Source organism: Dermacentor variabilis, chromosome 7 (assembly GCF_050947875.1).
Source record: "Dermacentor variabilis isolate Ectoservices chromosome 7, ASM5094787v1, whole genome shotgun sequence".
In the NCBI taxonomy this organism is placed as follows: Eukaryota; Metazoa; Arthropoda; class Arachnida; order Ixodida; family Ixodidae; genus Dermacentor; species Dermacentor variabilis.
The window spans coordinates 154873100-154899389 of NC_134574.1; the positions used below are offsets into that span (position 1 = coordinate 154873100).

At 51.0% G+C, this 26290-nt stretch overlaps 1 protein-coding gene across 2 annotated transcripts in view; it reads left to right on the forward strand.

The window, feature by feature from the left end:
- The first annotated feature begins 11422 nt into the window (after positions 1 to 11422).
- The window catches only part of Nrx-1 (Neurexin 1), a 41150-nt gene continuing 26282 nt past the window's right edge, over positions 11423 to 26290 (forward strand). Inside the window, exon 1 of one of the 2 annotated variants that reach the window (XM_075699727.1) lies at positions 11423 to 11758. In XM_075699727.1, the coding sequence (XP_075555842.1) occupies positions 11708 to 11758 (51 nt within the window). In that variant the 5' untranslated portion in view covers positions 11423 to 11707. The remainder of the gene's footprint in view (positions 11759 to 26290) is intronic. The other variant, XM_075699728.1, reaches the window with a different exon arrangement.

Sequence of the window (26290 nt, forward strand, 5' to 3'; positions counted from 1 at the left end):
CAACCCTGGGTGCCGGGAGGAGGACCGCCGGACCACGCACGAAACGTGGAAGCGTCGTTCTTGTCGCCAAACTTTGGCACAAGCCCGTCCTACCCTGGTTACGTTAATCAAAATTTCGTCTGTCCCCCTTACATGCCCAACTTCCGCCCAGAACTGGCGGCCCCAACAGCAGTGCCAGTTTCTGCCACCAATTTCCTGGGGCAGACGGCCCAAATGACGCCTCCAGCTGCAGTCCAGATGGCATACTATGGACAAATGCCGGCAACAAGCCCTCCGCAGAGTGTCGGGCCGCCAGCTTCGCCACCTGCTGCTCGCGCACAAAGTTCTTCAGAGCGAGCCACGGCTTGTCCACTATCATCCTGCTTCAAGGGGGCCTTCTCGCGACCAGAGGAGAGCTCGGAAGAGCAGCCGAAGAGGCGCGATTCGCACTGCTGCCACCGCGAGCGAAGACGCAAGCGCGCCCGTTCTCCGCTTCCACCGCCGTCTGTGGGCACCACCTTCACGGTGGGGTACGTGATGAACTCGGAGAACGAGCTCAGTCCCGTTCTTATGCCCTTAAATGCCACGTCCACGCAGTCTCCGCCGAACGAAACCAGAGGCAACCAATCCGTCGCACCGAGTGCACACGCTGTTTCGTCGCGGAGGTCGGCAAGCGAGGAGGACCCCGTGGCAAAGTTGGAGAAACGAGTTCAGGAGCAGATGGTGGAAATTGAGAAGGCCATCCAGGAGCAAGACGCGAGGTGGGAGCAGAACGAGATGAGCAAAAGAAAGGAAACCGAAAGAAAGAAGCCGCCAAAGGAGAAGACGGGCAGTGGGGCCAAGCGCAGAGACGGAAAACTGCGCAATATCTTCGTCGCGAAGGTGGAAGAAAACTCCAGTCCTGACGAATGCGACACCGAGCCTCAGAGTTGGTTCTCGTGGTCACGAACAAGCAAAAGTAGGAAAGGTGTCCAGTTGAGAGTGCCACGGGAGGCACGCCCGGTTCGCTCCGTGGACACGCAGACGGAAGGGAGCTCCGCCAGTCGCGCTTCGTCGAAGGGGAAACTGTCAGAGGGGAGCGAGAAGATCGCCATCCCAGGCGTGTCCAGCAGCGAAGCCGTGCCTTCCAGATTCACGTGGGCGACGCGCCGAAAGAAGTCTCCGCGGTCTAGTTCGCACGGCAGTCCTGGCAGCGAAGCCTCGCCTGCTGGCTTCGCGTGCGTGACGCGGCGGAAAAAGCCTACTCAGTCTAGTTCGCGCGGTAGTCCTGACAGAGAACCCATGTCTCCTGACGCCACGTTGGAGACGCGCCGAAAGAAGGCTACCCAGCCTAGCCCGCGCGGAAGTCCTAACAGAGAAGCCGAACCTGAGCCTGGCTTTGCGTGGGAGACGCACCAAAAAAAGTCTAGTCAGCCTAGCCCGCGCGGAAGTCCCGCCCGAAAGGTCTTCTACACAGACAAGCGCAGCCGTGGTGGGTCCCCACCTCGAGCGTCCGCAAAGACAGCACCCAGCCCCAAACATAGCGGCAGGTCAAGTCCCTTGACGGATAGACGACAGCGGAGACATCACTCGGAGGAGCGCAGCACGCCGTCGCCGGACATTGTGCTCAGCGGCGCCGAAGCAGACACCGACACAGACAACGCCCTCTTGGCAAAGATAAGGGTCGGTTTCCCTGGAGCCCGGAGAACGCAGAGGCGTTGGTCTCGAACGGAGATGCACCGCTCCACTTCCTACGACACGGCGACATCGTCCCTGGCTCCTTCCTCGACCGCAGAGAGGCGCGTCCGTTCCGCGGGACAGTTTCCCGGCAAAAAGTCAAAGAAGTCGTCCCGCGACACCGTCAGCGAAGTCCCCCCGTCATCATGTTGGCAGTCCGTGTGCAACCTTTTCGGAGGATCAGAACAGCAACCGTCTTCCGAGAAGGCGGCTGGCGCAAAGAAGTCCAAGAGCTGCTGCAGTTCCGTTTGTGACCTGTGCAGATCCTCGTGTGACGAAGCGCCCCGACCGTACAAGAAATCGTCGCCTCGGAGAAGGTCGCCAGATGTCGTTGCACCATTACCGCCTCCGCCTGTGATGCCACCGCCTCCTGTGATGCCACCGCCGCCTATCGGCTATCCTCCGCTGCCACCGAAGCCAAAGTTCCGACGGCGGAACGGCAGCTCCGAAGACGTAGCCGAGAAAAGCCAAGAAGAGGCAAAGCCTGCCTCTGGAGGAAGCATACTTTCAAATATCTACAACTGGTTCTCCTCGCGGAGCGGAGACAAGCAGGACGAAGGCCAAATGGGACGCAAGGACACGAGACAGGACAACCAAGGCAGTAGTTTTCAGATCTGGTTAGCGAAAAAAGAGCGCGCCCTCAAGAGAGACGAGTACAAACTCAATGGACCACACGGGCTTGCGGCCACACAGTCGCGAGAGCACTCAGCCACCCGATCCCGAGAGCCCCTGCCAGTGCAAGCCTCGCCGATGCCACAGGAGCTGTACTTCGAGGAGGAAGGTGGTCCTCGGTGGGTTATTAAATACTCTCCTTCTAATTCTGCGTTGCCTGCACAACTGGCGGTAGATAGACCTGGCGCACCTGGCCCGCACAAGTCCGCGAGCTCGCGCGAGAGAACGCCTCCGGTCTCGAGTGTCCAGCAGTCACCGGCAGGCGCCGGTGAAACGAACTGGTCGGTCCAGTATTTGTACGGCCCCAGCAGTTCTAAACAAGCAACGGCCGCACAGTTAATCTCGCGGCCGCCGACGAGAATGCCCACGCCACCTTCTGTGCCCGTAGGCTTGCAAGGAAGCTGCGGGCCACCCGGCGCGGGACAAGGGCAAGCAATGGCGGCAGGCTTCGGTAGACCACCCTCGCACGGATTCGACAATACGCCCGACTGGTCTATACGCATAACGCACGGTCGCGAGCAGTCTTCGTCGTCGCGTGCCTCAGTCCGCTCCAAAGGCCCCGGAAAACACAGTCCTTCGGCCGGGTCGAAAGAAGCTCCACCCGAGATGCAACCGTCCTTCGTCTTGCGGCTCGTTGAACCACGTCCACGAAGCCGAGGCAGTTCAGCCAAGTCACTGGAACACACCCCGGATAAGAAGAAGAGCGAGGTGTCCTTCAAGGATAAGCCAGAGGCAAATGCCGTTGCACCGCCAGCAGAGCCGGCAGGTGCGAAGTCCAAGAAGACGGAGCCTCCTCCTCCGGCAGCCGATGCTGGGAAAGCGCATCCGGCGCCTCCTATCGCCGCACCGCGCGTGCTCCAGACTGAAGAGTCGTTCAAGCACGAATTCTACGAGGAGATGGACGAACGCGGCAGGGCGGCGACCATGGCCCCGGCGGTCATTCGGCCCGGCGGGGGCTTTGCGCAAGCGGCCGCGCAGTCGGCCGCCCTGCAGATGGCTGCCATCGATGCGCTCTTCTCGCGTGGCGCCGAACCGCTGAAGACGCCCGAGGGCGCTACCGAGGCCCCGAGGAAGCCCAGCTCCGCAAGTGCGCCCAGCAAAGAAGAGAAGAAACTTCCGGAAACGCCGAAGGAATCCCCACCGGACAAGCTGGGTCAAGGCGGTGCCTCGGCCGTCCTGCCGTCGTCGCAGTCGGAGCCGGCGCGCAACAAGGCCAAGGGACCCGAGGCCCCCAAGCCCGGCGGCAAGAAGGCGTCGCTGTCACCCGGCGAGCCGGCGCACACCAACTACGTGCTGGAGATGAAGCGGCAGCGGCAGCCGTACTGGAGTGACCCGTTGTCGTACAAGTGTCCCAGCGTGCAGGAGGTGGCCGGCTACGCCATCATCACGGCCGTGCTCCTGCTGGGTCTGGTGTTGCTCGTGTCCGTGCCCAGGATGCGCTCGCAAGGTACCCATTGTCGCCGATCTGCATCCATTGTCGCCGAGCGTAGCGCAGCTACACTATACTAAACTGCGGTACACTGTTAAAGGGAACACCCCACTGTGACTCCTCTCACTTGGCTAGCTCTACAGCTTAAAAGGACGTCTTGTCGGGCGAGTTGGTCGCAATTCATCTTGGGTACTAGGCGCGAACACACACAAGAAACAAGGAAGGAGACGGGACAGAGCGTCCCCTTCCTTGTTTCTTGTGTGTGTTCGCACCTATAAGTACCCAAGATGAATAGCTCTACAGGTGCACGATGCCGGCTTAAAGCTATGGCCAATGCACTGCACTGACGTATTAGAAAGGTTCCAGTGCCATCAGCACCTCCCCCCCCCCTTAAAAATGAAATCTTCTGTTGTAAAGTTCGACGGCTGTGAACTTGCCAAAGGGAAAATTCGCGCCTGTTGTATTCCGTTTAACAATGAACCGGGACATAGCGGGAAGATGGGGGTATGGGGGGGGGGGCACAGGCCCTGTACGACGATGCCGCTTGCGTTTATGTATGTGCCATTCGTGTGCCAAATTGAGAACCTGTAGTTAAATAATATGCGCAGTTACGTGCCTAATTAATATATCCGTGTCAGTTAATTAACCGTCTAATTGTTGATCTTAGAATGCATTCGAGCCGTTTTGAGTCCGTCCTCGACCTTACCTAGCTCGCTATCTCTGCTTTATCTAGCAGCTCACTAGCTCGACTTGTACAAACACAACACCGTGTCTTATGCCGCTCTTATCTACGAACCTGGTACACCTATTGTATTACGAAAAATAAAACCTACGTTCTGGCGTCGCAATACTCAGGAAATGGCAGGCAACGAAGTATAACCGCACGTGAGTGTGCTTTCTATGTACGTTGTTTGCGGACGCGTATGCGAGCGTTGCAAAAGTTCTGAATCGAATCAAGAAAAGTTACCTTTAATTCCCAGTGCTGGTTCGTGCGCCACTGTTCAGCACTGCAGCGCTTTCTTCGTGTCGTTACATCCTCCATTCTTTTTTTTCTTTTTTTTTCAGACATTGACGCGTACTGAAAACGTGTTTCTGGTTTGCCTTGCAGCTCTGAATGTCCAGCAGTGACATTATGCGGCGACTCCCATCATCTCCATCTCTGCTGTTACATACTTTGTTCACTTCCTCTCGCAATAAAGCCAGGTTCGATCAGGCTCACCAGAATTATAAGCCAGCCGGACTCGCCCGAACTCACAGAATCGCAGGTCGGTTCCAGTCTGAGTGAGCCGACTTGAGTGAGTTTGCCGGCCTGTGGTTGTGACCCTGCGCTGCAGCCCGTGCAGCCACCGATCTGGGGGCACGATTCACCCGCGCTGCATGTGAAGCGATGTTCTCGATCACGTGTAAGCCGCAGTGCCGGCAGCTGTACACTGTAAAATAATTTGCACCCTTAAAAGTGAATGAGGGTGCGATTCGGTTTATAACTCACACCCTTACTACCTTCTGCGTGTGTAATGGTGCGAGTCATCGACCGAATTACACTCTAGCTCACATTTAAGGATGTAAACTGTTTTACAGTGTACAGTCGCGGTTCGAGACAGCTGCGGTCAGTCCAACTGGAGTGAACGTATTAGTATATGCCTGCGCGAATGGCGAGTGTTGGGGCCGAATCGAATGCGGATCGAATAGCGGCGAAAACGAATCGAATTTAATTAAATTCTGGGTATTTTACGTGCCAGAACCATCCATCTGATTATGAGACATGCCGTAGTGGGGGACTCGGGATTCATTTTTTTTTTTTGTCGCTCGATGTGTGGTGTTTAATGGTGCAAGGGCCAGAAATGGGAGTCGTATTGAGGTGCCCCGGATTAATTTTTTTGGCCGCGTCAGGTATACACGGGCGACGCGCACGTTTAATATCGTTTCGCGCAAGTTATACGGGGTAAGAGGATGCAAGTATACGCTCCACTTGGCAGATCTGCCTGCGCTTATAATACACACACGATGTTTCTCGGGGTGCGCCGCGTGTGTGATGCGACCGCCCCAAGCGGTGGACTGCTGAAAGACAAGGTCGCATGCCTGCGCACGACGGATCCCCTCCCCCCACCCTCCCCCATGCGAAGAGCACGTGATCCATCCCCGCCTGTTGTGGCTCGGCCCATTCGCGCCTCCCGCGTTCTAGCGCCAGCTGCACGCCGGCTTGATTCCTGCCCGATCACTTCGTGCACGCGGGGACGCCAGGTGCAGGGCGACCTTTCGGAGGCGGACCGTGCCTCCTCCTCCTCCTCTTCCTCCTCGAACGTAGACCACACGCACGCCGAGCGGAAAGCAGAGCACGATCTACTTCCACCCAAAAGCCCCCAATGCGAACGCACGCTCTATAGCAGCAATCGGCACGTGTAGTTATCGGTAACGTTTTCTTGACATTCTCGCAACTCGGAATGAGACGAAAGAGAAAAAAAAAAAGAGAAAGGACAGACAAAGAAGAAAGAGCTGCAGGCACAGTACAACGCAGTTTGTTCTTTGAGTGATTCATTTTTAACATTTCCGACTGATTCATTCTTGACATTACCGCAAATGAGAATGAGTCAGGGGGGAATAAAGATAAGACGGAACAAGAAGAAACAGGAGATGCAGGCATGGTTAACGCAACTAATTTATGAGTGATTCATTTTCAACATTCTTGACTCGTTCATCCTTGACATTACCGCAAGTGAGAATGAGTCATCGAAAAATTAAGAAAGAACAAGAAGAAACAAGAGCTAGAGCATCATCGATGCAACTTATTCTCTGTGGTGTTATAATACCAAGAAAACGTCATGGTGAACCAAGTCTCCCAGACCGCCACCCTAGTGAAGCTAATCGATAACGTCAAAGCAGCTGAAACGAGCAAGTAAAAACAAGAGTGCGAGTAACAGTGCGTGTGCGCTCAAACTTCCTGCACAACTGCATCTAAACACTTTCAGTACGTGACCCCCCTCCCCTCCCTTTTAGTAGTGCCAAACCTACCATAACCCTACCCCTTATAAATAAGCCTTCTGGAAATTTACATTTTTCAGTGACGCTGATGCATTTACATAACAATTTACTAAAAAACATTAACAGCGGCAGGGGGAGTTACCAAAAATGTTTGTTAATGTTTCCTAACAAGGATTGATTTAATAATGTACTTTATTCAAACGGACGTGGTTTAGCCTTTAATGCGCGGCCTTTAAATGCGACAGCATTTCTTCGGCTGCCTTCCTGACAAAATTTTGTCGTCTCACACCGACAAACGAAGTAGTGCGAAGACGGAAGTGGACAGTTTAAAGCTTGACGTTCAAAGGTTGGTGAAATACATTGATGGCATTGGTGATGATTGGTGATAATGATAATGGACCCTCCAACACCCCGCGCAAAAAAAAAAAAGCTTCCTAACCCATTTGGGGTTAATGAACCTCAGTTTCCGAAACACTGTCCTAGACGCGTCGGCAACGACGTTGTTCGCCCATGGGCGCCACGGCACTAAGGCAGCGCCTTCGTCTATGACTGTTCAACCGGATCACGTGGCTGCGCATCAGGAAACCTCCCTGAGCCTCCGTGTCTTCAAAATATCCGAATAAAATTTAATTGACGTCATCCGTGTCGTCACTCGGAAGTACTTAGTTGGCAGCTGAAAAATTTTGAAAATTAAATTATGGGGTTGTACGTGCCAAAACCACGTTCTGATTACGATGCACGCCGTAGTGGAGGACTCCGGAAATTTCGACCACCTGGGGGTTCTTTAACGTGCACCTGAATCTAAGAGCACGGGTGTTTTCGACGCCCTCGAAATGCGGCCGCCGTGGCCGGGATTCGATCCCGCCACCTCGTGCTCAGCAGCCCAACACCATAGCCACTGAGCAACCGCGGCGGGTTTAGTAGGGAGCTTGTCTTCAATAGCGGAGCCGGTGTGCCAAACTTTATCGTGGCACGCATGCGCTCCCGCCAGTGTTCACGTACGGCGACGACCGGTCGCTTCGATTGTCCAGTTCCGCCGCTGCGATGGAACGGGGCTAGTCGCTGGTGCGCGTCCTCGACAAACATCGTGCGCTGCTGTTTGCTGCGCGCCGAAATGCGCACTCAATGCGCACTCAATGCGCAACATTTGTATGGAGCGGGCGAAGGCCATTGTTGTTGTCCTGAGTGGCTGTCGCACAGACCCACAGTAGGGGATTGGCCATGCATCGGGTGGGTAATTAGGTGTATAAAAACAAGGGAGTCAACAATTTGAACGCTGGAGCTTGAAACGTAAACGTTTCGTGTGGGGAGAAAAAAAATAAACATAATAAAACCGTGTAAGAAAATCTATTAATAGACAAATAAAAGCTACGGTGGGGAGGTAGAACGATCAGTCTAACGTGGTAATCGATTGGTTTCAATTAGACAATTTTGGATTGCCAAGCAAACATTTTCTGTGACAGAACCCAATAATGGAGGCTACAAAAGATAGGCCGTTGTGGGACATTCGATATCGCACTCTTGGAGGAGGCTTGCGTGCGCGTGCAAAGAGCGCACGCACTACGCGCCACAGCACGTGAGCGCTGCTCAGAACGTGCAAGCACGTGACATCACCGTAAGCTGCTTCGGAAGCCTCACACTTCTCACGCAGCGAATACTCGTCGCCTGTGCCACGACTCCTTACTCAACTGGGCTTAGGCATTGCTCTTGTATAGCATGCACAATTTTTTTTTTACAGCGAAGGTGTAAATTACTAGAGTTCCGTGCATTTTTTTTCTCCGTGAACAAAAACTATCATCATCAATGGCTCATACCCCGTAAGCATTCATACCCCTGTAAGCAAGCAAAAGATGCAATGGCTCGTAGCCCCGTAAGGCAGAGGCTACAAGTACTCAGCAAAGTGAAGCGAACAGTGCTAAAATTCTTTCTGATCGCGCATACAACATGCAGAACAGCATGTCAAAAACTGTCATCATCAATGACTCATACCCCCGTAAGCAGGCAAAGAATGCAATGCGTAAGGTTCATGGCTACTCACTTTGCGTGAATTAGCTGCGATGACACTATACCCCTGTTGCCACTGATTTCAATATGGAAGAGTCGGTACCGAAAAGGGAGCGATTTACGCGTTCCGCGTTGAAGACATGTCCCTTGCGATGCCACACCGATCCGGCCCAACCGAGCACTCAGCGGCGTACGTGCATCGATTTGACATTATCAAAGAATGTGACTGCAGTTGCGAGTGAGATAATGACCACCGATGAAGGCAATAAATAAGTTTGTACCTTTGTTCAAAATTACGTGTCACCACCGGGTCGTGTGCTAAACAGCTTCGCTCGTCAACTACCTTCAAGGAGTGGAATGGCTCATGATTTTTTTTTACATTATGTATATATTCTCGAGCATTCAAACTTTCCATTGCTTTGAGGCTCAGTTGAACGACTTGTAAGACGATAGTATGACCAATTCGTTTTGTTTAGCTTCAACGAGTCCATGTTTTCCTTCTGTATTGCCCCAGATTTATTGGCTTGCCTATACGCAGGCCATTCCAGCGAAATAAGCTTGCGTGGTGGAGAAGTGCGATTGCACCGCGCATTCGGCTTCACCACCGGACTTTACCACTGGGCTTCGCCACCGGGCCCTGGGTCTTCGCCCTGGGTCTCACCACTGGCCGTCGTCACCGGGCTTTATCACTGGATTTCACTACCGGGTTCAGTCATCGGGCTTCATCACTGGACTTCACCACCGGGCTTCGTCACTGGACTTCACCACCGGGCTTCACCACCGGGCTTCACCACCGGGCTTCGTCACCGGGCTTCATCACTGGACTTCACCCCGGGTCCTTCTGAGAGCGAACCGCGTCGCTCATGAACCCTTCACGCGTGCAATGGTGTCGCGGCCCCACGTCTCGAACGCCCACGAGACCCGTCACCGGGGCAGCTGTGCTTCATGTGCGTTGGCTAAAAGAACGCGTGTAGCCGTGTTGACGGGCTTTGGCTAAAACACACTTTGAATAAAAAAAACACGTGTAAACACGTTCACTAAAAGAACGCGTGTAGCGTGGGACACGACTGCCTTTAGCATAATGCCGTTTCTTCGGCTGACCCCCATGAGGTCATGTGGAGCAAGACATGAATGATTGATCTGAGATCGCTGAGAGAGTCCTTCGGCCTGCAGTGGTCATAAGTATAATGCTTGTTATTATTGTTACCTTTTTTAGAGCGCAGCTCTTTGGCGTCCGTTCCTGGGTTTCGCGTCGTCGTCGGCGTCGTCGTCGGCGTCGGCCTCGTAACCAGCTCCGCCCCCCTTTCATCCCCCCAGCGCTAGCAGCGACCGACTGATACCGCTGGATGCCGCTGACGCCGCTAGAGAGTCAAGATAACGTGACTGCATAGAACACCGTCGCCGCCATGCAGAAAGAGGAGGAAAGGGTCCCCCCCCCCCTGTTCTTGTGTGGCGGATAGCTGGGGTTGACTCACTATCGCCATCAGCGGCATCAGTCAGTCGCTGCTATCTCTTCCCTCCTCCCTTTATCGTGTTGTCCGCTTGCTGCGCGCGCTTCTGCCCCCATCGTTTGCCGCTGGGTGTACACGCCGCCCCCCTCCACTTCCGCTTACTGCTGGTTGCTCTCGACGGCGGCGATGAGCCTCCGCTTCGGCGGCGCGAACTGCAGGGTCTTCTCGGCGGCGGCGATGAGCTTCTGCTTCAGCCTCGCTTACTGCTGGTTGCTCTCGACGGCGGCGATGAGCCTCCGCTTCGGCGGCGCGAACGGCAGGGTCTTCTCGGCGGCGGCGCTTAGCCTCTGCTTCCCCCACGGCTGTGACAACCTCGCGAGGCACTTGTATAGATCTCGTCTTTGAGAATCAAGCATTGGTGTACCAAGTCGAACATATATCAGTCTATTTCTCCGACCACAAAGCTTCCTTCATGACTGTCAAGAACTGTTAGTGGAGTCTTTGTTAAAGGAATACGTGTGAAAAATAAAAAAAAAAATTATGTGATAGCGCATACATGTGTTGCTCGATTTCTTTGCCTCAATCTATCCAAAAGGTGAAACAGCTTATTTGCTGCGCTCAAATTTCGCATTAGGAAGTAACGTAATCGTCGGTAATTTTTTTTCTTCTTCTCAAACAGGAAACAAAACAGAACAGACAAGACAGGACAGAGCGCTGAACCAGTGCTCGTCTCTTCTGTGCCGTCTCGTCTTAAAACGCCGAGAACTAGGTCACTGCGTCAAACCAACCAACCTAACAGCACGTTATTGCCTTTAAGCGAGCACTCTTGGGAATCTGGGCTGATTATAGACGTCAGTGACGCGCGAGGCGTCGAGCGTGCAGCGACGTGCGGTCTATACCACGAAACGCAATTAGCAGCCGTCCGCTGACTGGACAGCCACGGTGCACAGGAGTGCACACGGGAGAGAACAAACGGTTATGCAATCTGACCACTCTTGCAAAGAACGTTGCGGCGTCCGAAAAAAAGGGGGGGAGTGGGGGCGGGGGCTGATTGTGGGTGGGTGGGTGGGCGGAGAGGAGAAGGGGTGGAAGGGGGAGAGGGGGTCGCAGGTGGCTCCTCCGCACGAACGAAGCCGCTCGCAATCGATCGCGGCGGCTCGCGCGCGTTGCACACCGCCCGTTACCCCGGAAACCGGCGGCCCGGGAAGCCAGTGGGGACGCGTACGTCTCGGCGGCCGGGGTCGTGAGCGCGGTTTCTTTCTCGGGGGCCCCAACGGTGGCGGCCCGTGCCGAAGCGAAGCCGTAGCGTGTGTGTGCGCGCGCGCGCGTGCGGTGCGGCTTTCCCACGAAACGCCGGTGTGTGTGGAGTGAGCGGAACCGGCGACCACTGCAGGGGCGGCCATGCTCCGACGCCGCCTCATCGACCGGGCCGGCCAGCCAGCGAGACGGTGACCTGCCATCTCGGTGTGAGTGTTGGATGCGCGGCGTCCCTGCTGCTGGTGCACCGCCGCAGACCCCGGCGAGTGCGGTGGGTGCAAGCAGCGGCTCTCTCGCTCGATCACTCGTTTCTTCTTTTCTGTGTGTGAGTGTGCATCCCAGCATGCGCGCAAGTTGAAGGCATGCGCATGCACGTTACCCAGCGATATACGCTAGCGTCGGTACTGTACACCCACACACACACGGAAGAAAAAAAGAATCACGAAAACAGTGGCAAAATTGCAACCTCGCGTAAGACCAGTCTGCAAAATCCGTTCCCCGAGCCCCCGAAGGTTTGTCCTCTGCAAACCGTTTCTCTGCCCAGAGAAAGCGCATGCGAAAACATCGCCCAAATGAAATCTTGACGTGCGTTGCTTAGGCGAGTATAGACAGGCCCGTCTCGATCGCTTCTTGCGCCATGCCGACCCTATGCGATGGTGCTCGCCGTCGCACCCATGCGAGCTCTGGAGTGGCCACGCTCTGTACGCCTAAAGAGAGGCTGACTGATACAACGCGCTAGGCGGAATGGCTCGCGAAAAGAGTATCACTCGGCGTATACTAGTTCAAGCATTACGGCGACACCCGCTTGGAAAGCCAGGCCCAAGCTTAGAACGTCGCTCGCAACCTGTAGTGAGCTTCGCAAGCCGCCGAGTCCGCAAGTCACGTAACTGTCCGCCAACAACTGCGACACAAACGGAGGGGAGAAAAAGAAGGAAAGAAAAGCTACGTCATTCTTTTGAATGTCTTCCGTAGTATATACTCTTTATGCGAAAGGTAATTTTTCTTTTTTCCTGCGAGCATACCGCGCCCTGTTCCCACGACAAATCAGGTCGTGCTTGAAGAGGGAAACATATCCCCTCCTCTATACATGGCTAATAACGGTAGAAAAGCGCTCTCTTGCGTTCTCGCGCAGTTCTAATCGGTGGCGACTGGAACACTAAAGAGAACGCGATTGATCCCTCACTGCAGATGAGGCAACTGGACGTTTCTCGTGGAAACCCAGTTAATCGGCCTTTCGTGGTCTGCGTCATCGACTGCGAGTGCCCCGCGACTGTGCCATCAACGTAAACTGAAACGGCAGCAAGATAAAAAGAAGCAAGAAACTTGCTCGGAAACACATGTTAATTCTAACCACTATAGGAAACGTCACGCGCAATCGTCCCATGTAGCTCGTCTTTTTAGCATGGTTTCGGACCCGAATGCGCCCATCGTGGAACCTGGGCCCAACGTTACGAACGCAAGCGAACCTGGAAGCGAAACAACGCAGCCTATACGGTCGGTTTCGACTTGTCCTCGTTTTGGATTTGTGCGGACGGTATTTATCGCGCACCCGATCCGAACGCTCGGTCTGGCTGTATATATATAAGTGCGGAGAGGTGGGGCAGGTTGCGCTTTCGGTGGGACTTGTGCTTTCGTAACGGCGGCGAACGCCATGCTCGAATGCATGACAAAACGCTGCGGCGGTTAGTGATATGCAGCTTGTTTCGTCCTCCTTCAGTGGGCCCCGTTCGCTTCGCGGCAAAGGCCCGTAGCTTGTGGCGCGTTCCTAGTAGGTTGAACCTTCCAGTGAATAATTACGACACCTCTAGTTCAGCTTCTCAGAAAACCTCCAAAGTGATTATTATTTACTGTCTTCTTCGCTTTAATACTATAACTATTATTATTTCTTATATTTTTTTGCACAGCAGCCTTCTAAGCTGGGAAGTGAAAATATACACGAATATTACGCGGTACCTGCATTGTGCTCATGCGCAAGACTCTTGAGTACGTTTCAACTTTACGTTTGAATAGCCCTAGTTAGGCGCTAATTAATATCCCCTTATTATTATTACTATTTTAATGACACGGTTAGATGCCAAAGCCGGCATCTTCTTGTATGGGAAGAAAATTACTGCACATTTCTTCTCGTGCGTAAAAAAAAAAAATACGCTATTCCTTGTCTTAACGCAGATGTGAATAAATTACGCTGCGTGGCAGGCCCTTCCATATACTTACTCTACATTACGAATTTTCATGCCAACACGCGCCATTCGAAACGGGTGATCTCCTTCGACTGCGACGACACAACGGTCCAGGTGAAATTAGGCGTGAATTTTCGCGAACGCTATAACCGGCACGAATATGATTAAACAACACCCGTACAACTCGGAATGCATTGCACCCTACATCTGGGACGAATATTTTTTTCCCGGAATCGCTCCCAAGGTGATTTTGAAGAGGTAATTGGAGCAGTGTTTCCACAGCTAGCGATTTATCAGCAGGTCTACTGATTTGTATCTTTTTGTGTGTGTGTGTGGTTCAGTGATAAAGCTTCGAGTTCTACTGATCTTTGGCGTGATTCGGAGAAAAAAAGAAAACGATGGCGAAATGTACCACTTTTTCTAAATGTTTCTAGCTTTCCTACAGCTTTCTACGAAATCTGCCAGCTTTTCTTTTTCTGTAGATAACTGCTAAAGTAAGATCACATTATTGTTTCAGCCGATGAATGAGCGACTTGCGGCTTTTCTTTTTTTTTATTTACAGGTTCTTACGCTTTTCAGGCTAACCATAATGAACACTTCAGATTGCAGGCACCAGATATCATTGAGGCAGTTCCAAAGCTGCTTCGAGGGTTGAAACAAGGCGTCCCTCTTATCAGTTATGTCGTTCAATATCTACTGATTTGTACTCGTGCTTCATGAAAAAATCGGCTACTATACTCTGTGACCTTTAGCGACACTGGGCAGGAGGCAATGTGCAGCAAGTGGTAACCGGTTGGGTACCCAGGGACCGAACAGGTGTAACAGCAACCTGTCGCAGACAGCGTTCCGGTGATCGGGTGGCCCCTCTGGGAAAGATCCGGTGTACCCGGAATACGCCCACCCCATCATGTGCAGATTGGTTGTCAAAAAAAGAGGAACCCCCCGTCCCCCTCCACCCCTAGATGACCACACACTTACTCTGCGTGCGTGAATTAATTTTGCGGCGGAGGTGCGAACAGAAGTGTCTTAATGTCGTTATTTTTCAGCGTTAGTTCAAATTTTGAGGCCTCATCACGAACTGAACAGCTAAGAACATCGTGACCACCTATCTGCGGCGTCACAACGCGATTGATGATTGGTTCGCGTCGTGTCATGTCCAGGAATTTTGCATATTGCCCCTTCGGCTATGTGACGAACTTCACCGCAGTGCACCAGCGTTACTCAATGTGCAGCATTTTGAAACCAAATAATATTCCAGAAGGCCGCCCTAATTTCGACAACTGTCAGTTAGCAACGCCAAGAGGGTACACCTCTTTATTACCGCGCGTATTTACGGTACTTAGTCGTAACGTCTCTGCTTCATTATAGCAGTGCTTCTTTTTCTGTCAGGTATAAAACGCTGCTATATCGCAGCAGGAAAGTTACGAATAAGTTCCGTAAATACGCACACTATCAGAAGGGCATGTCCAGTCAACGTTGCTAACTGAAAATTGTTCAAAGTCGGGGCAGCCTTTTGAAATATCATTTTTTAAATGCTGGCCATGCAGTTATGCTGGTGCACTGAGGTGGAGATCAACAAATGGCCGCAGAGGCAACACCCGAAATTTCTGCGTACAAATGTTTTATCGAAACTTACTAGACGAAACTGGCGCTAATATCTACAAAAGCTTCAAGTATATATATATATAGTCATATCATAAGAAGCCAACAAACATTGACACCAAGGACAACATAGGGGAAATTACTTGTGCTTAATAAATGAAATAAAGAAACGAAGAATTAATGGAAAACAAAAATGCGAAGGTTGTGGGTTCGGTTCCCACCTGCGGCAAGTTGTTTTTTCATCCACTTTGTTTTCCATTAATTCTTCGTTTCTTTATTTCATTTATTAAGCACAAGTAATTTCCCCTATGTTGTCCTTGGTGTCAATGTTTGTTGGCTTCTTATGATATGACTAATAAAATCGGGACCCTCGGTTAACCCCCTTTCTTCTCGTTTATATATATATATATATATATGGCGGTTCAGCCAGTATGGTAATGATGGACAGTAGGTGTGGTTGCCCAAACTTCGTCCTTCTGGCTTCAAGCGGCCTTGTGACGTGGCAGAGTTGGATAATTTTCAACGACGCTTTGCGTTATAAGTGTAAGAAATCTCCACGATTGCGCGTGCGCGCAGGGACTAACTGGCTTGCTGTGTTTAGAAAACGGTGAATGCTTGGCACTTCAGAAATACCAGACTATTGAAGGCGCTAACACTAAATTTGTACAAATCCACGTACTACACAATCAGTCCCACAGTAACTGAGCGGCTGCATTAGTGCAAAGCTGTGTTCTATACTCGACATTGTAAGCAGTATGCTCGTAGTAAAGGTGATCTCAAAGGGTGCTTCAGTAGACGACCTCGAAGTAATGGAATCCAGAACCTATTATAATACAATCGAACGTACACGTTTATCTTGTTAACTATTAGGCTACACTATACAGCGAACTAGACAGACACAGTAACTATACCTCATATATACGTGCGTAACATACATTGCCTAAAGCAGGTTTGAAAAATAAAGCAAATGGTGAAAGGGGTTATAGTAAGGGTCATCAAAAGCATGGCCTCGGTGTTACCGTTCACAGTGAAAGCTGTTTCCACGCCTGACTTCGAGGTACGCATATTAAGTTACCATAGCAACGATTCAATCGTAGGCACAAGTCGTAGCGACGAGTCGAACAAATGAGTTGCGACATTCACGCAGGGCAACAACTTTCTGACGTTGCTCCTTTTTTTTTTTTTTTTGGTCTCCTTTCGTCCGCCTGAGTGATGTTCTTGAGCCATGGCCGCCATACCTCTTTTTGACGTCCAGTAAGGAAAACTTGGCTTCGCTGCACAACTTGGAAACGCGAAACAAAAGCTCCCAGAGAAGCGTAAATCATGCGTTACGCTAAATTCTGGCACGCGAACCCAGCTGCATCGCCAATGCATGCATATGCAGCATAGCCTAATGCGTTTCCAAAGAAAAGCTTGAGGTCACCCGGACGGTGTCGTTCGTTAAGTGCACATTGTGTGCGCGCGCACATTACTCATGCAATTGTAAGCAAATGTTTCATTGCTTACGGCACCCTCCGTTACGAAGCCCCCATTTTCCATCGATAAGCGTACGTGTGGACCGCATAAGAGAGGTGTGGAAATAGGGGGTTGTCGCCTTCGAGCGCGACAGGCAATGTCAGCGGCATTTGTTGCTAGCAGATTAATTGCAAATTTTTGTCGACTATTTAAGCAGGGAGGATTGCAAGAAATAGGGGGCTAAAAAAACAAAAAAAAAGGCATTGGCTTTCTTTAACAACGATAGCTGCATTGCCGACGGTTTCAACGCAGCACGAAATTTAGCACAAGCGCGGAAGATTTCAAGAGTTGATGATAATTAATGCAGTTTGATGGTGTTCAGAGCACGCGAATGCTTCAAGAAAATGTCGCGCATTCAGACAGCGAAATAGGGCTTACTTATTTGCCGAAGTACACACAGCGCATTTGATAGGCATTATGCCGGGAAGAGAAAGACATAAAACAAAAAGAAGAGGGGGGGGGGGGTTAGGTTGATTAAGACGAAAAATTTCAGGCGGACAACACAGGTACATGGATATTACAACATGACGTGTTCGTGATCATATACTATATATCACGGAGACACAAGCTAAATAACATCTTGGAGCAGCGTTACAAATACTTCATTTTGAAATTACATTAACAACAGCGCCTGGTACGTTCAGTTTTTTTCATAAAGTATAGTTTTACATTATGTATCGGGATCGATGCCGGCTCGTTAATTACGTTTAGTTCGTGCACACGCAGTAGATACCGCTGGTGGAGACGAAATGTGCCAGCAACCCGAACTAACGAAAAGAGAACTTTTCAGGTCCGGGTCTGCGCCCTTCGAATTTGTCTGTACTCCAGAAGTCGGCGGATCTGCGGCATTACCGCAATGCGCGGTTGCAGCGATACGGGCGGGGAGTGGAGGGGGAGGGAAGGGGTCACGTTCTCGGCAGTCACGCGCGCTGATCGACCAGCCATGCGTGACCTTCGGTCTCATTGCTTCCTTTCCACCACAGCACGCCAACACGTCGCTGAAGGAGAGCGTCCAAAATGCCAGTGCCTCTGCACAGACCCTTTTGCTAGTTAACCTTAGCAAAGGTTCTCATTACTTCCATAAAGTTCACTTGGCGTATACGCGTGCTGTGCTGTCTTTCTCCTTACGCGCGCGCGTGCGTGTGTGCGTGTGTGTGTGTGCGCGCGTGTGGGTGCGTGTGTGCGAGCGCGTGTGCGTGTGTATGTGCGTGTGTGTGTGTGTGTCTGTGGGGGGGGGGAGGTGTCACGCCTTAGCAGAGAATTTCGACCACCTGGGATTGTTTAGCGTGTACCCAAAGCACGGCACACGGGTGCTTCTGCATTTCGCCCCCATCGAAATGCGGCCAACGCCATAGCCACTAAGCAAGAAACCACGGCGGGTGTCTTCGGACGTTTCCAACCAAGTGGACGGTCACGAAGAAAGGCCAGGGAACAACGAAAGGGCGATCAGCTGTTCGTGCCAGCTGATCGCTATATTTCGTCAGTAAGCACGGCGGAGCGATTCCTCGATCCTGTTGCAGAATATAGCTGAAGCAACGAGCGCTGCGTCTGTATGCAAATGAGGGCGCGTGAACTTTAGGCGTGACCGCACGGCTGGATTCAGCACCGTCGCTCCTGCATTTGCATCCGCTCCCCCGCGGCATTTCCGTTACTTCCACTCTGTCGACGCTGTTAAGGCGTAAGCCTTTAGTGGCTCATGAGTGTCCGTGCACAGTCCGTGGTGGACGCAGGAAAGCGGTGATTAATCATATGGCTGTGATTGCATCCCATGCTCGCGGCCACGGCGGCGTCCGTTCGCAGAACAGTCCAGACAACAGCAACTGAGGCAGTCGTAGATAGGCTTTCGCCTATCGCAGTTCAGCTCGGCAAAGTGCCCATAGATTTATAACGCCGTGTCGTGTGCCTCTTTTCTGTGTCCCGTTATTCGCGCTGTTTGCTAAAGAATGTGTTCGTACCAACAAGCCCGGCTAGCCATTATTCTCGAAGCTATTAGATCGCTACGCCTAATACTATCAGCTCTATCTTGTTCTGCCGCAACCTTCGAATATGTATTGTATAAAGAATTCATACGGTGTACGAGTTACCAGGCCGAATCGGCATCTACTCTCACCCAGCTAGGAGCACGCCTACCTCTCAAAGTCCACATAAAAAAAATGAGGCTCGGGTCAGTCGAGCCCCGTCAACTCGCGTTTCAGTGACCGCGAGTGGCGTGACCAGATCCAGAACACCTCCTAACGATCCGTCCTCGGTACAAGTCACACAGACCCGTTTTGACAAAAGCACTCGACCGACTTGATCTACGGTCTTTTTAACGCAGGAAAAAAGAAAGTGATTGTGCCGTGTAGTAGTAAACGCATCAGCGCAACAAAGTGCATCTTTGATATTTTGTTGCTCACAACCGCGCGAAGCCAAGGAAAGCACGGAATAAGGGAAAGCATAGCGGCCGCGACTTGTTGTTTTAAACTGAAATGCGTAAACTGATAGTGGACGAAAATTAAGACTACCTGCCCCCGGAGGGAAAGCGAATCCACATCTGCCGCATTACGCGTGCGCTGCTCTGTGCCAATGCAGCCACGGCGACGGCTCTTCTCCGATCAACTTTACTGAGCATTTGCGTGCATACGTGTAAAGATAGCGACCCCGGGAGTATTAGCCAGCGCCACTTGTGACCATGGCGGCTGGTCTGAAACATTCCGCTAAGCGCAGTCTACGAAGTCTATGCTGCGGTATATGTAGCTGCAGACGCCATCCGAATTGCCCAATCGGCGGTAGAACAAACCAATTGGCGAATCTGTTCTCGAACAATATCCTCAAGAAGGCTTGCACGTATACGACAGCGCGGGAATGCTCCCGACGTCGTCTGAACCGCTTTCATGGCAGCCGGCATCACGCACCTGCGGGTGACAGCCGCACTAAAAGACTTTGTTCACCCTTGGCCCTCCTTCTTTTCGGTGTAAGCACTTTTCTTTTGTTGCCATCTGTACGCGTGTCGGATCTTTACTGAGTCGAGGTTACGTAAGAAGAAAGTGCAGCAGAACTGGTTCTTAAGAAGAGATGAAGTGTCCCCTAACAGCCTGGACGCCTCAACCTCGAGAAGAAACGCCCGAGGAAGTGTCGCCCGTGCCCGCAATTCAAAGGCCATTGCGCCATGCATGGGTGGGTGGCAGGCGAAAAAGGAAACGTTGAAATTCTGCGCTCGATCATACCTGTGCCTCAACGGGGTTTTCTTTTTCTCTTTTTTTTTATTTCAGAAGCCCAGTAAGAAATTTCGAAGTCAAGGTCTTCTTTGGAGACTTCAGATCAATTTGGGCTTCGTGGGAGTTTGGTATCTGGCTGCCACTTTCCGACCACTTTCGTCAAAGTAAGGCAATTGGAGGCATTCTAGCACACGTAGGACAACGAAAAAAAAAAAGCGTCAAAATGAAGGTGATTGAAACGTAAAAGACGCCCGAAGTTGGCGTAGAGCTATACGTATACGGAGCAATAATAATGCATAATTGGCGCGAAAGGGCCGAAATGAGACCCAGGTGCGCTCGTTCAAACTGCGCGCGCTTAGAGTGTGGAACTACTTAAAGAAAAAAAAAATTTAATGAGCCGTTCCCGAAATGTAGTGTAGTCTAAACAACAAATAACATGGTATACATTAATGCTCAAGTAAAACTCTTGCTTGGGCTAGTTGGTTCATGCTTGAATGAGTAAAGATCAAGACGCAATAGAACAGGACGGAAGAATACAAACGACAGGACCGGTGCCGGTGCTGTGGTTTGTGTTCTTCCGTCCTAGTCTATTGCGCCTTCATCTTTACTCCATTCATACACTAATGCACCCTGGAAGCACCTTGTCTTTCTTCGATGTCAACCGCTATTCACTCGCCCTTTTGACAGAGAGAGAGAGAGAGAGAGAGAGAGAGAGAGAGAGAGAGAGAGAGAGAGAGAGAATTGCAAAGGAAAGACAGGGAGGTTAACCAGATATTATCTCCGTTTGGCTACCCTGCACCGGGGGAGGGACAAAGGGAAAAATATTTGAAAACACAGGATGCTCCGTTAATTGTGTAGGCTTACTGTAGGCCTTACTTGCAAGAATAAGTTTCAGCCCACGCTATATTTAAGGGTGTAGGCTAGACTATTTTAACCGTGAAATAACAAAACGAAAGAAATAAAGATCGGAGTTTCAATCGCTCGAAAGCCGAAGCATTGATTGCAAGAACCGAAGTGATCGAACATTTAGCCGGAGTCGATGCTCCACTACGGCGCCTCTCTAACAAATCCACTGTGCAGGTTTGGGACATAAAACTCGTATAGCAAGCTCTTTTAGTGCGAATAGCATTCTTGGCAAGTTTCGTTGTGTCTAACCGTTTCCGCAAAGCCAACGGTACGCTGACGGGAGCGCCGGTGTTCTACGCGCCGACGCTTAAGTCTTGAAGAAATTTTGGATAAGGTACGCGTAGACAGCAATCGCTTCTGTGATTCGGCCAGAATAAAAGTCTTCGTTTCAGTATGCATAACGTACGATATAGCTCGAAAAAAAAAACATATATACTTGTGAGAGTGCGAAAGTCAATTCATTAAGCGCACGTAGCGTATAAAGTGGACGTAGTGTATAAAGTGTACGTACCGCATAAGGAGCACGTAGTGTATAAAGTGTACGTAGTGTATAGAGTGTACGTAGCGCACAAAGCGCACGTAGTGTATAGAGCGTACGTAGTGCACGTAGTGTCAAATAACAAAGACCCACTAGGTGTACAACACATTAATTTTCATCTCAAAGTAATGCCATTCGCATCATAGCTGGACACTCGTAATGACTTCCGCTCCCCCCCCTCCCCCTCTTTTCCCGTTGCGCGAGGTTTTTGCCCAGACGCAGCCGCGCGAGTTGAAAACGAGGCCACCGGGACTCGGAAGCACGCGCCGCCTCATGCCGAAGAATCTGTCGCCCGGGGGCGCGCGCGTCGACACACGGCCGGGCGGCAGACCACCATAGAACATAAAGAACCAGGCGGCAGACTGCGATCGAAGCGTTGCAAAAAATGGACGACGCAAGAGCCGTCTCGCTCCTCCGCAAGAGGGCGGTGCCGTCGCTGCCCCGGCGGCGGGAGCAGCGTGCAAGGCGTCGCGTGCTCATTACTACACTACGCGACGCCGGGGAGACGAAGGGCGAAATCGATTCGTCAATAAAGCGGCCAATCAATCATTCAGTTCCGCCGGTGCACGGACACGGGGGAATCCTGATGCTTCTTTCTCGCTCTCACCTCATTCGTCGCGCAGGCGGAGCTCTGTCGTGGTTACGTTTTGAAGAGCAGCTCCTGGCACCTCTCTGATTTTTATGCGAGGAAGAAGAAAAAAAAGTATATGCAGATCCGAGGCACATGTGTTAATCTATGAGAAGCGAAGCCTTCACGAAGCGTTTATTTAAATGCCATAAAACTAAACGCGATGCGCACATTTGTCTGCAATGTCATCCTATATGCAACCTGCAGTCGTCGCGCTGCTGAGGCCCAGGTGGCTACTTCGATCCCGGCCACGGCGGCCGCATTCCGATGTGGGCGGAATGCAAAAAGACGCTCGCGCACCACACTTTGGTTGCACGTTAAAGAACCTCGGGTGGTCGAAATTAATCGGGAAGCCTCCCACTATATGGCGCTGCTTCATAATCAGGTTGTGGTTTCGCCATGCAAAACCCCAGAACTTCATCAATTTCTTTTTTTTTTTGTATTCTGGTGCAATGCCCTTACGTTTATGCAGCGCACGGATCACAACTTCAACGTCAGGGGAGTGTCCTACGTTCGTTGACTACACAGTTTAGAAGCTTTGCAGAAACGCAGACAGCAGTTCATGCGGACGCGCACTGAAACGTCGACGCAGTGAGGTGATGAGGACGAACGCAACGTTTGACGCTTTTCGAGCGAAGAATATCGAGCGGAGGTTTATACGCTGAGAGAAAAAAAGAAAGGACGACGCATCGTACCATGGTCGCGCGCAAATATCCTAACCGCGGAGAGCCATCAGAGGGAAACGGAGGCAACAGAACGCAATCGCTCGTGCCTCGTTCACTGTACGAGCAGTCTTGCAGCAGGGATGCGTATACGTGCATGTCAAGTGCCGTTGCGCCTCGCCTGACCAGCACAAGGCGCGGTGCAACGTCACCGACTGAAGCGGCCGTCGACAAATGAGCGTTGCCGCACGCGCTGAGTGGGAGCTTTACAATACGTTCTCTCCAGCGGCGAAAAAAAAAAAGCAGACAACACAGAGAACATGACACGCACAATCGTACAGTGCGCCAGAACAGGGCAATGTGTTTGGCTCGTGCGCGCTACGTATAGACATGGCAAGACATGGCGCATACGTGCACATTCAACAGCTGGTAGCGCGGTGCTTGTGTGCGTCGTGTCCTCTGTGTGGTGACCGTTTTCACGCGGGTTAAAAAAGAAATGTACAGTAAACCGCGCCGCCTCGCCCAGCGACAACTCGCTTTGAGCCGAGCCAAGCTTTCTCCCCTTGCGAGAGGAATACGCCACTTTTCGGCAGCAAACTCGCAAACGAGCTTTGTGCGTTCTGTGCGCAAAGTTCGGGCGCCGCAGCCTTCCAACGCGAGGAGTTAAGAACTTCCGAAGTGCACTGAATAAATACGCGAGTTATCTACAGATATTTCTCAGGGACGCAAAACGGATCGCGTCGGCGCTCTTTCAAGCGATGGATGACCACAGCTCTGGCAATTTCTTGGGGAAGCTTAATCTCGTCTGTTTCAGACTGGTTCCAATCGAAGCTCATTCACTCTTTTTTTTTTTTTTTTTTTTTGCGATCCGTGCAAACGTGAGAACTCGGCTGTCTCAGTCTTCTGCGACTCCCACGCCCTGAAATCCACACTGTGCCTGCCTGCAGCCGTGGTTTGTCTGGCACTCCGCTGGGCTGTGAGGCTTTGCGTTTTTCTTGCTCGTTCCATTTATACGGTGAAAGCAATCACGAGAAACCGTGGGCCGTGTGTACGTGAGCCAGACACACTCTACCGGATTCCGACCAGCCACTTTTGTGGAGGCGGTCACTAGTCAATTCGCTACGGTTGCGCTTAACTTACCGCCCGTAATTTCTCGGCCCCACGACCAGGGACGACTTACGAATACGTGGTCCCCGGATACCTTTTTGTTGCGTAACAGTCGCGAGTTCGTCAAAGCGTCCAGATTTACGCAATTGGTCACAAGAACGTGACATCTCTCTCTCTCTGCTTTTTTTCCCATCATCCTACAAAAACGCGTGTGTTGGTCTCTTCTCGCACTTTCTTTTCTTACCACAAAGCCGTGATAAAAAAAAAAAAAGAAGCGTCGTCACCCGTTTATAGAGATTATGGTGCAACCACCCTGTTCAAAGGCAGTTTCACGTTTCGAGGAGGACCTGTCGCTTACGTAGCAATAAAGTTGAGAGCAGGCAGGAGCACGACTGCAGCGTTTATATATATATATATATATATATATATATATATATATATATATATATATATATATATATATATATATATATATATAAACGCTGCAGAATAACGGAGTTCCTTTGAACTCGACTCGTTCACTTTGCGCGAGCGTCGTCGACTGGCACCCAAGAGAAATCAGCGCATCGGCACGGCGAGGTACGCTGGCGGCGTCTTGCGCCGCCGTTTCATTTTGGATGCGTGGGCGGAATATAAAGCTGGGAAATATTAACATCTCATCTGGTCCCCCTTTGTCACCGATCTCTTTCCTTACGTCACTGTGTTCGAGCATGATCACGAGCTGCGTAACAAATAGAATGCGCAAACTTGGAAATGAGAAGTACCAAGGCTAGACGAAAATAAAAAAGCTCTTGCGCAGCCCAAGGGAAATAAAATGAGGGGTAGGCTTTACAGAAGACTGCCACAACACCCACGAGCCCGTCGCCTGAGCCATTTATTTAGTTGGGCTCTGCCACATATACACTGCACTTGCAGTGAAGCGCTCTTTACAACATTCCACGGGCTTCTGCTAAAAAGAGGCGTCCTACGGTTGGATTCCAACTATACTAATTATCTTTACTCGCGCGTCGAGTGAAGCAACGGAGTAACAGAACTTCAAGGAACGTTTCTTAAGTGGAGTGCCGCAGGAATGTCGTACTAAGCGAGTTCTGTCTCTGTAACTCGGTTCTCTGAACCTTTTGCTCGTGCTGCCCATTGTGCGCGTGCTGGCTCCAAGGCATCGCACCCTTAACCTTCGTCCTTCGTTTCGAACCTCGCGGCCGTCCAGAGGAACCCTATTCCCCCAATTGCCTTCTTTCTCTCTCTCTCTCTCGATCCCAGTCACACACCTCAGCTTCCGCCGGTTATCACAGCTTCGTGCTACGATGCATCATGCGCGAATAGGGTTACTAGGCGACAGTTCTTACGGCAAACAATCCTCCCTGCATCGAACACATTGACATGTGCTCGAATGACGTCTCTGTGAGCACAGCAGCAGGGTTCGGCGGTCTTCCATCAGCACGAGTGAACTGGATGTTAGGGAATGAGTGACTGTTTGCTCAAGTCTAAATGTAGAAGTCCCTTGTTACTTTGGTTTTGTGCCTTGCTCTGAATTGCGCAGCACATACGATACCATTTTTTTAAAAATCTTACTTGTGTTCAGTGCCCAGTGGCGGATCCAGCCACTCAATTTAGGAGGGGGGTTGCTCGAAGTCAGACAATGGGGAGAGTAAGGTCTCTTTCTTGTTTATGGAGTTACCACCGTCACAAGACACCCACCATATTATAAACACTGTTAATTTTTGTTAACAGTAAAACCGCTCATCTCTTCTAATCGGTTTTCTCGCCTATAAAGAATTCTGGGAATTAAAGCCTCGCGGGCGACCACGTTTCTCAACGCATTATGGGAGAAATAAACACAATGCCATTGTTAGAATGAGTGAGTACTTACATCGGTGTCTGTATAAATTCGATTTTAAAAGCATAATTGCGCTGGGTGCAGTGCGAAATTATTATAAGACACACAGAGTGTTCAGATTATTGAAGGTTATTTTATTCTTGCACAGTAAATGAAGTTCATGCAATTTAATTGAAATAATTATTTGATCACTGACACCGGTTTTGGGGGCGGCGGCGACCGCCCTTACCCCTACCTCCCCCCCCCCCCCCCCCGCTGGATTAGCCACTGGTTCAGCGCACTGCTTGTGTTATATTCTGAATCAGCTTCATTATTTGTGGTTTTCTTCGTGCTTCTATGTTGTTGTTTTTCTTCGCTACTCGCCTTGCCAAGTTTTATGCCGCGAGTCGTGCACTTTTACTGACGTGCGAGTCGTCATACGTACGTTTTTATTATTTTTTTTCAATCCCTCTTTGTTTCAATGGAATGTCCAAACGGGCCTCCATACCATATTCTAAGTAAATAACATAACACGCAACAATAGTAACTACAGAAAAATTATCGTACGGCCTGCAAACTTCTGACGCGTAACGTATCCGTCCGTCTCAACAAACGAGTTAGCTTCTGAGAATGCACACGCAACCCTTGACTA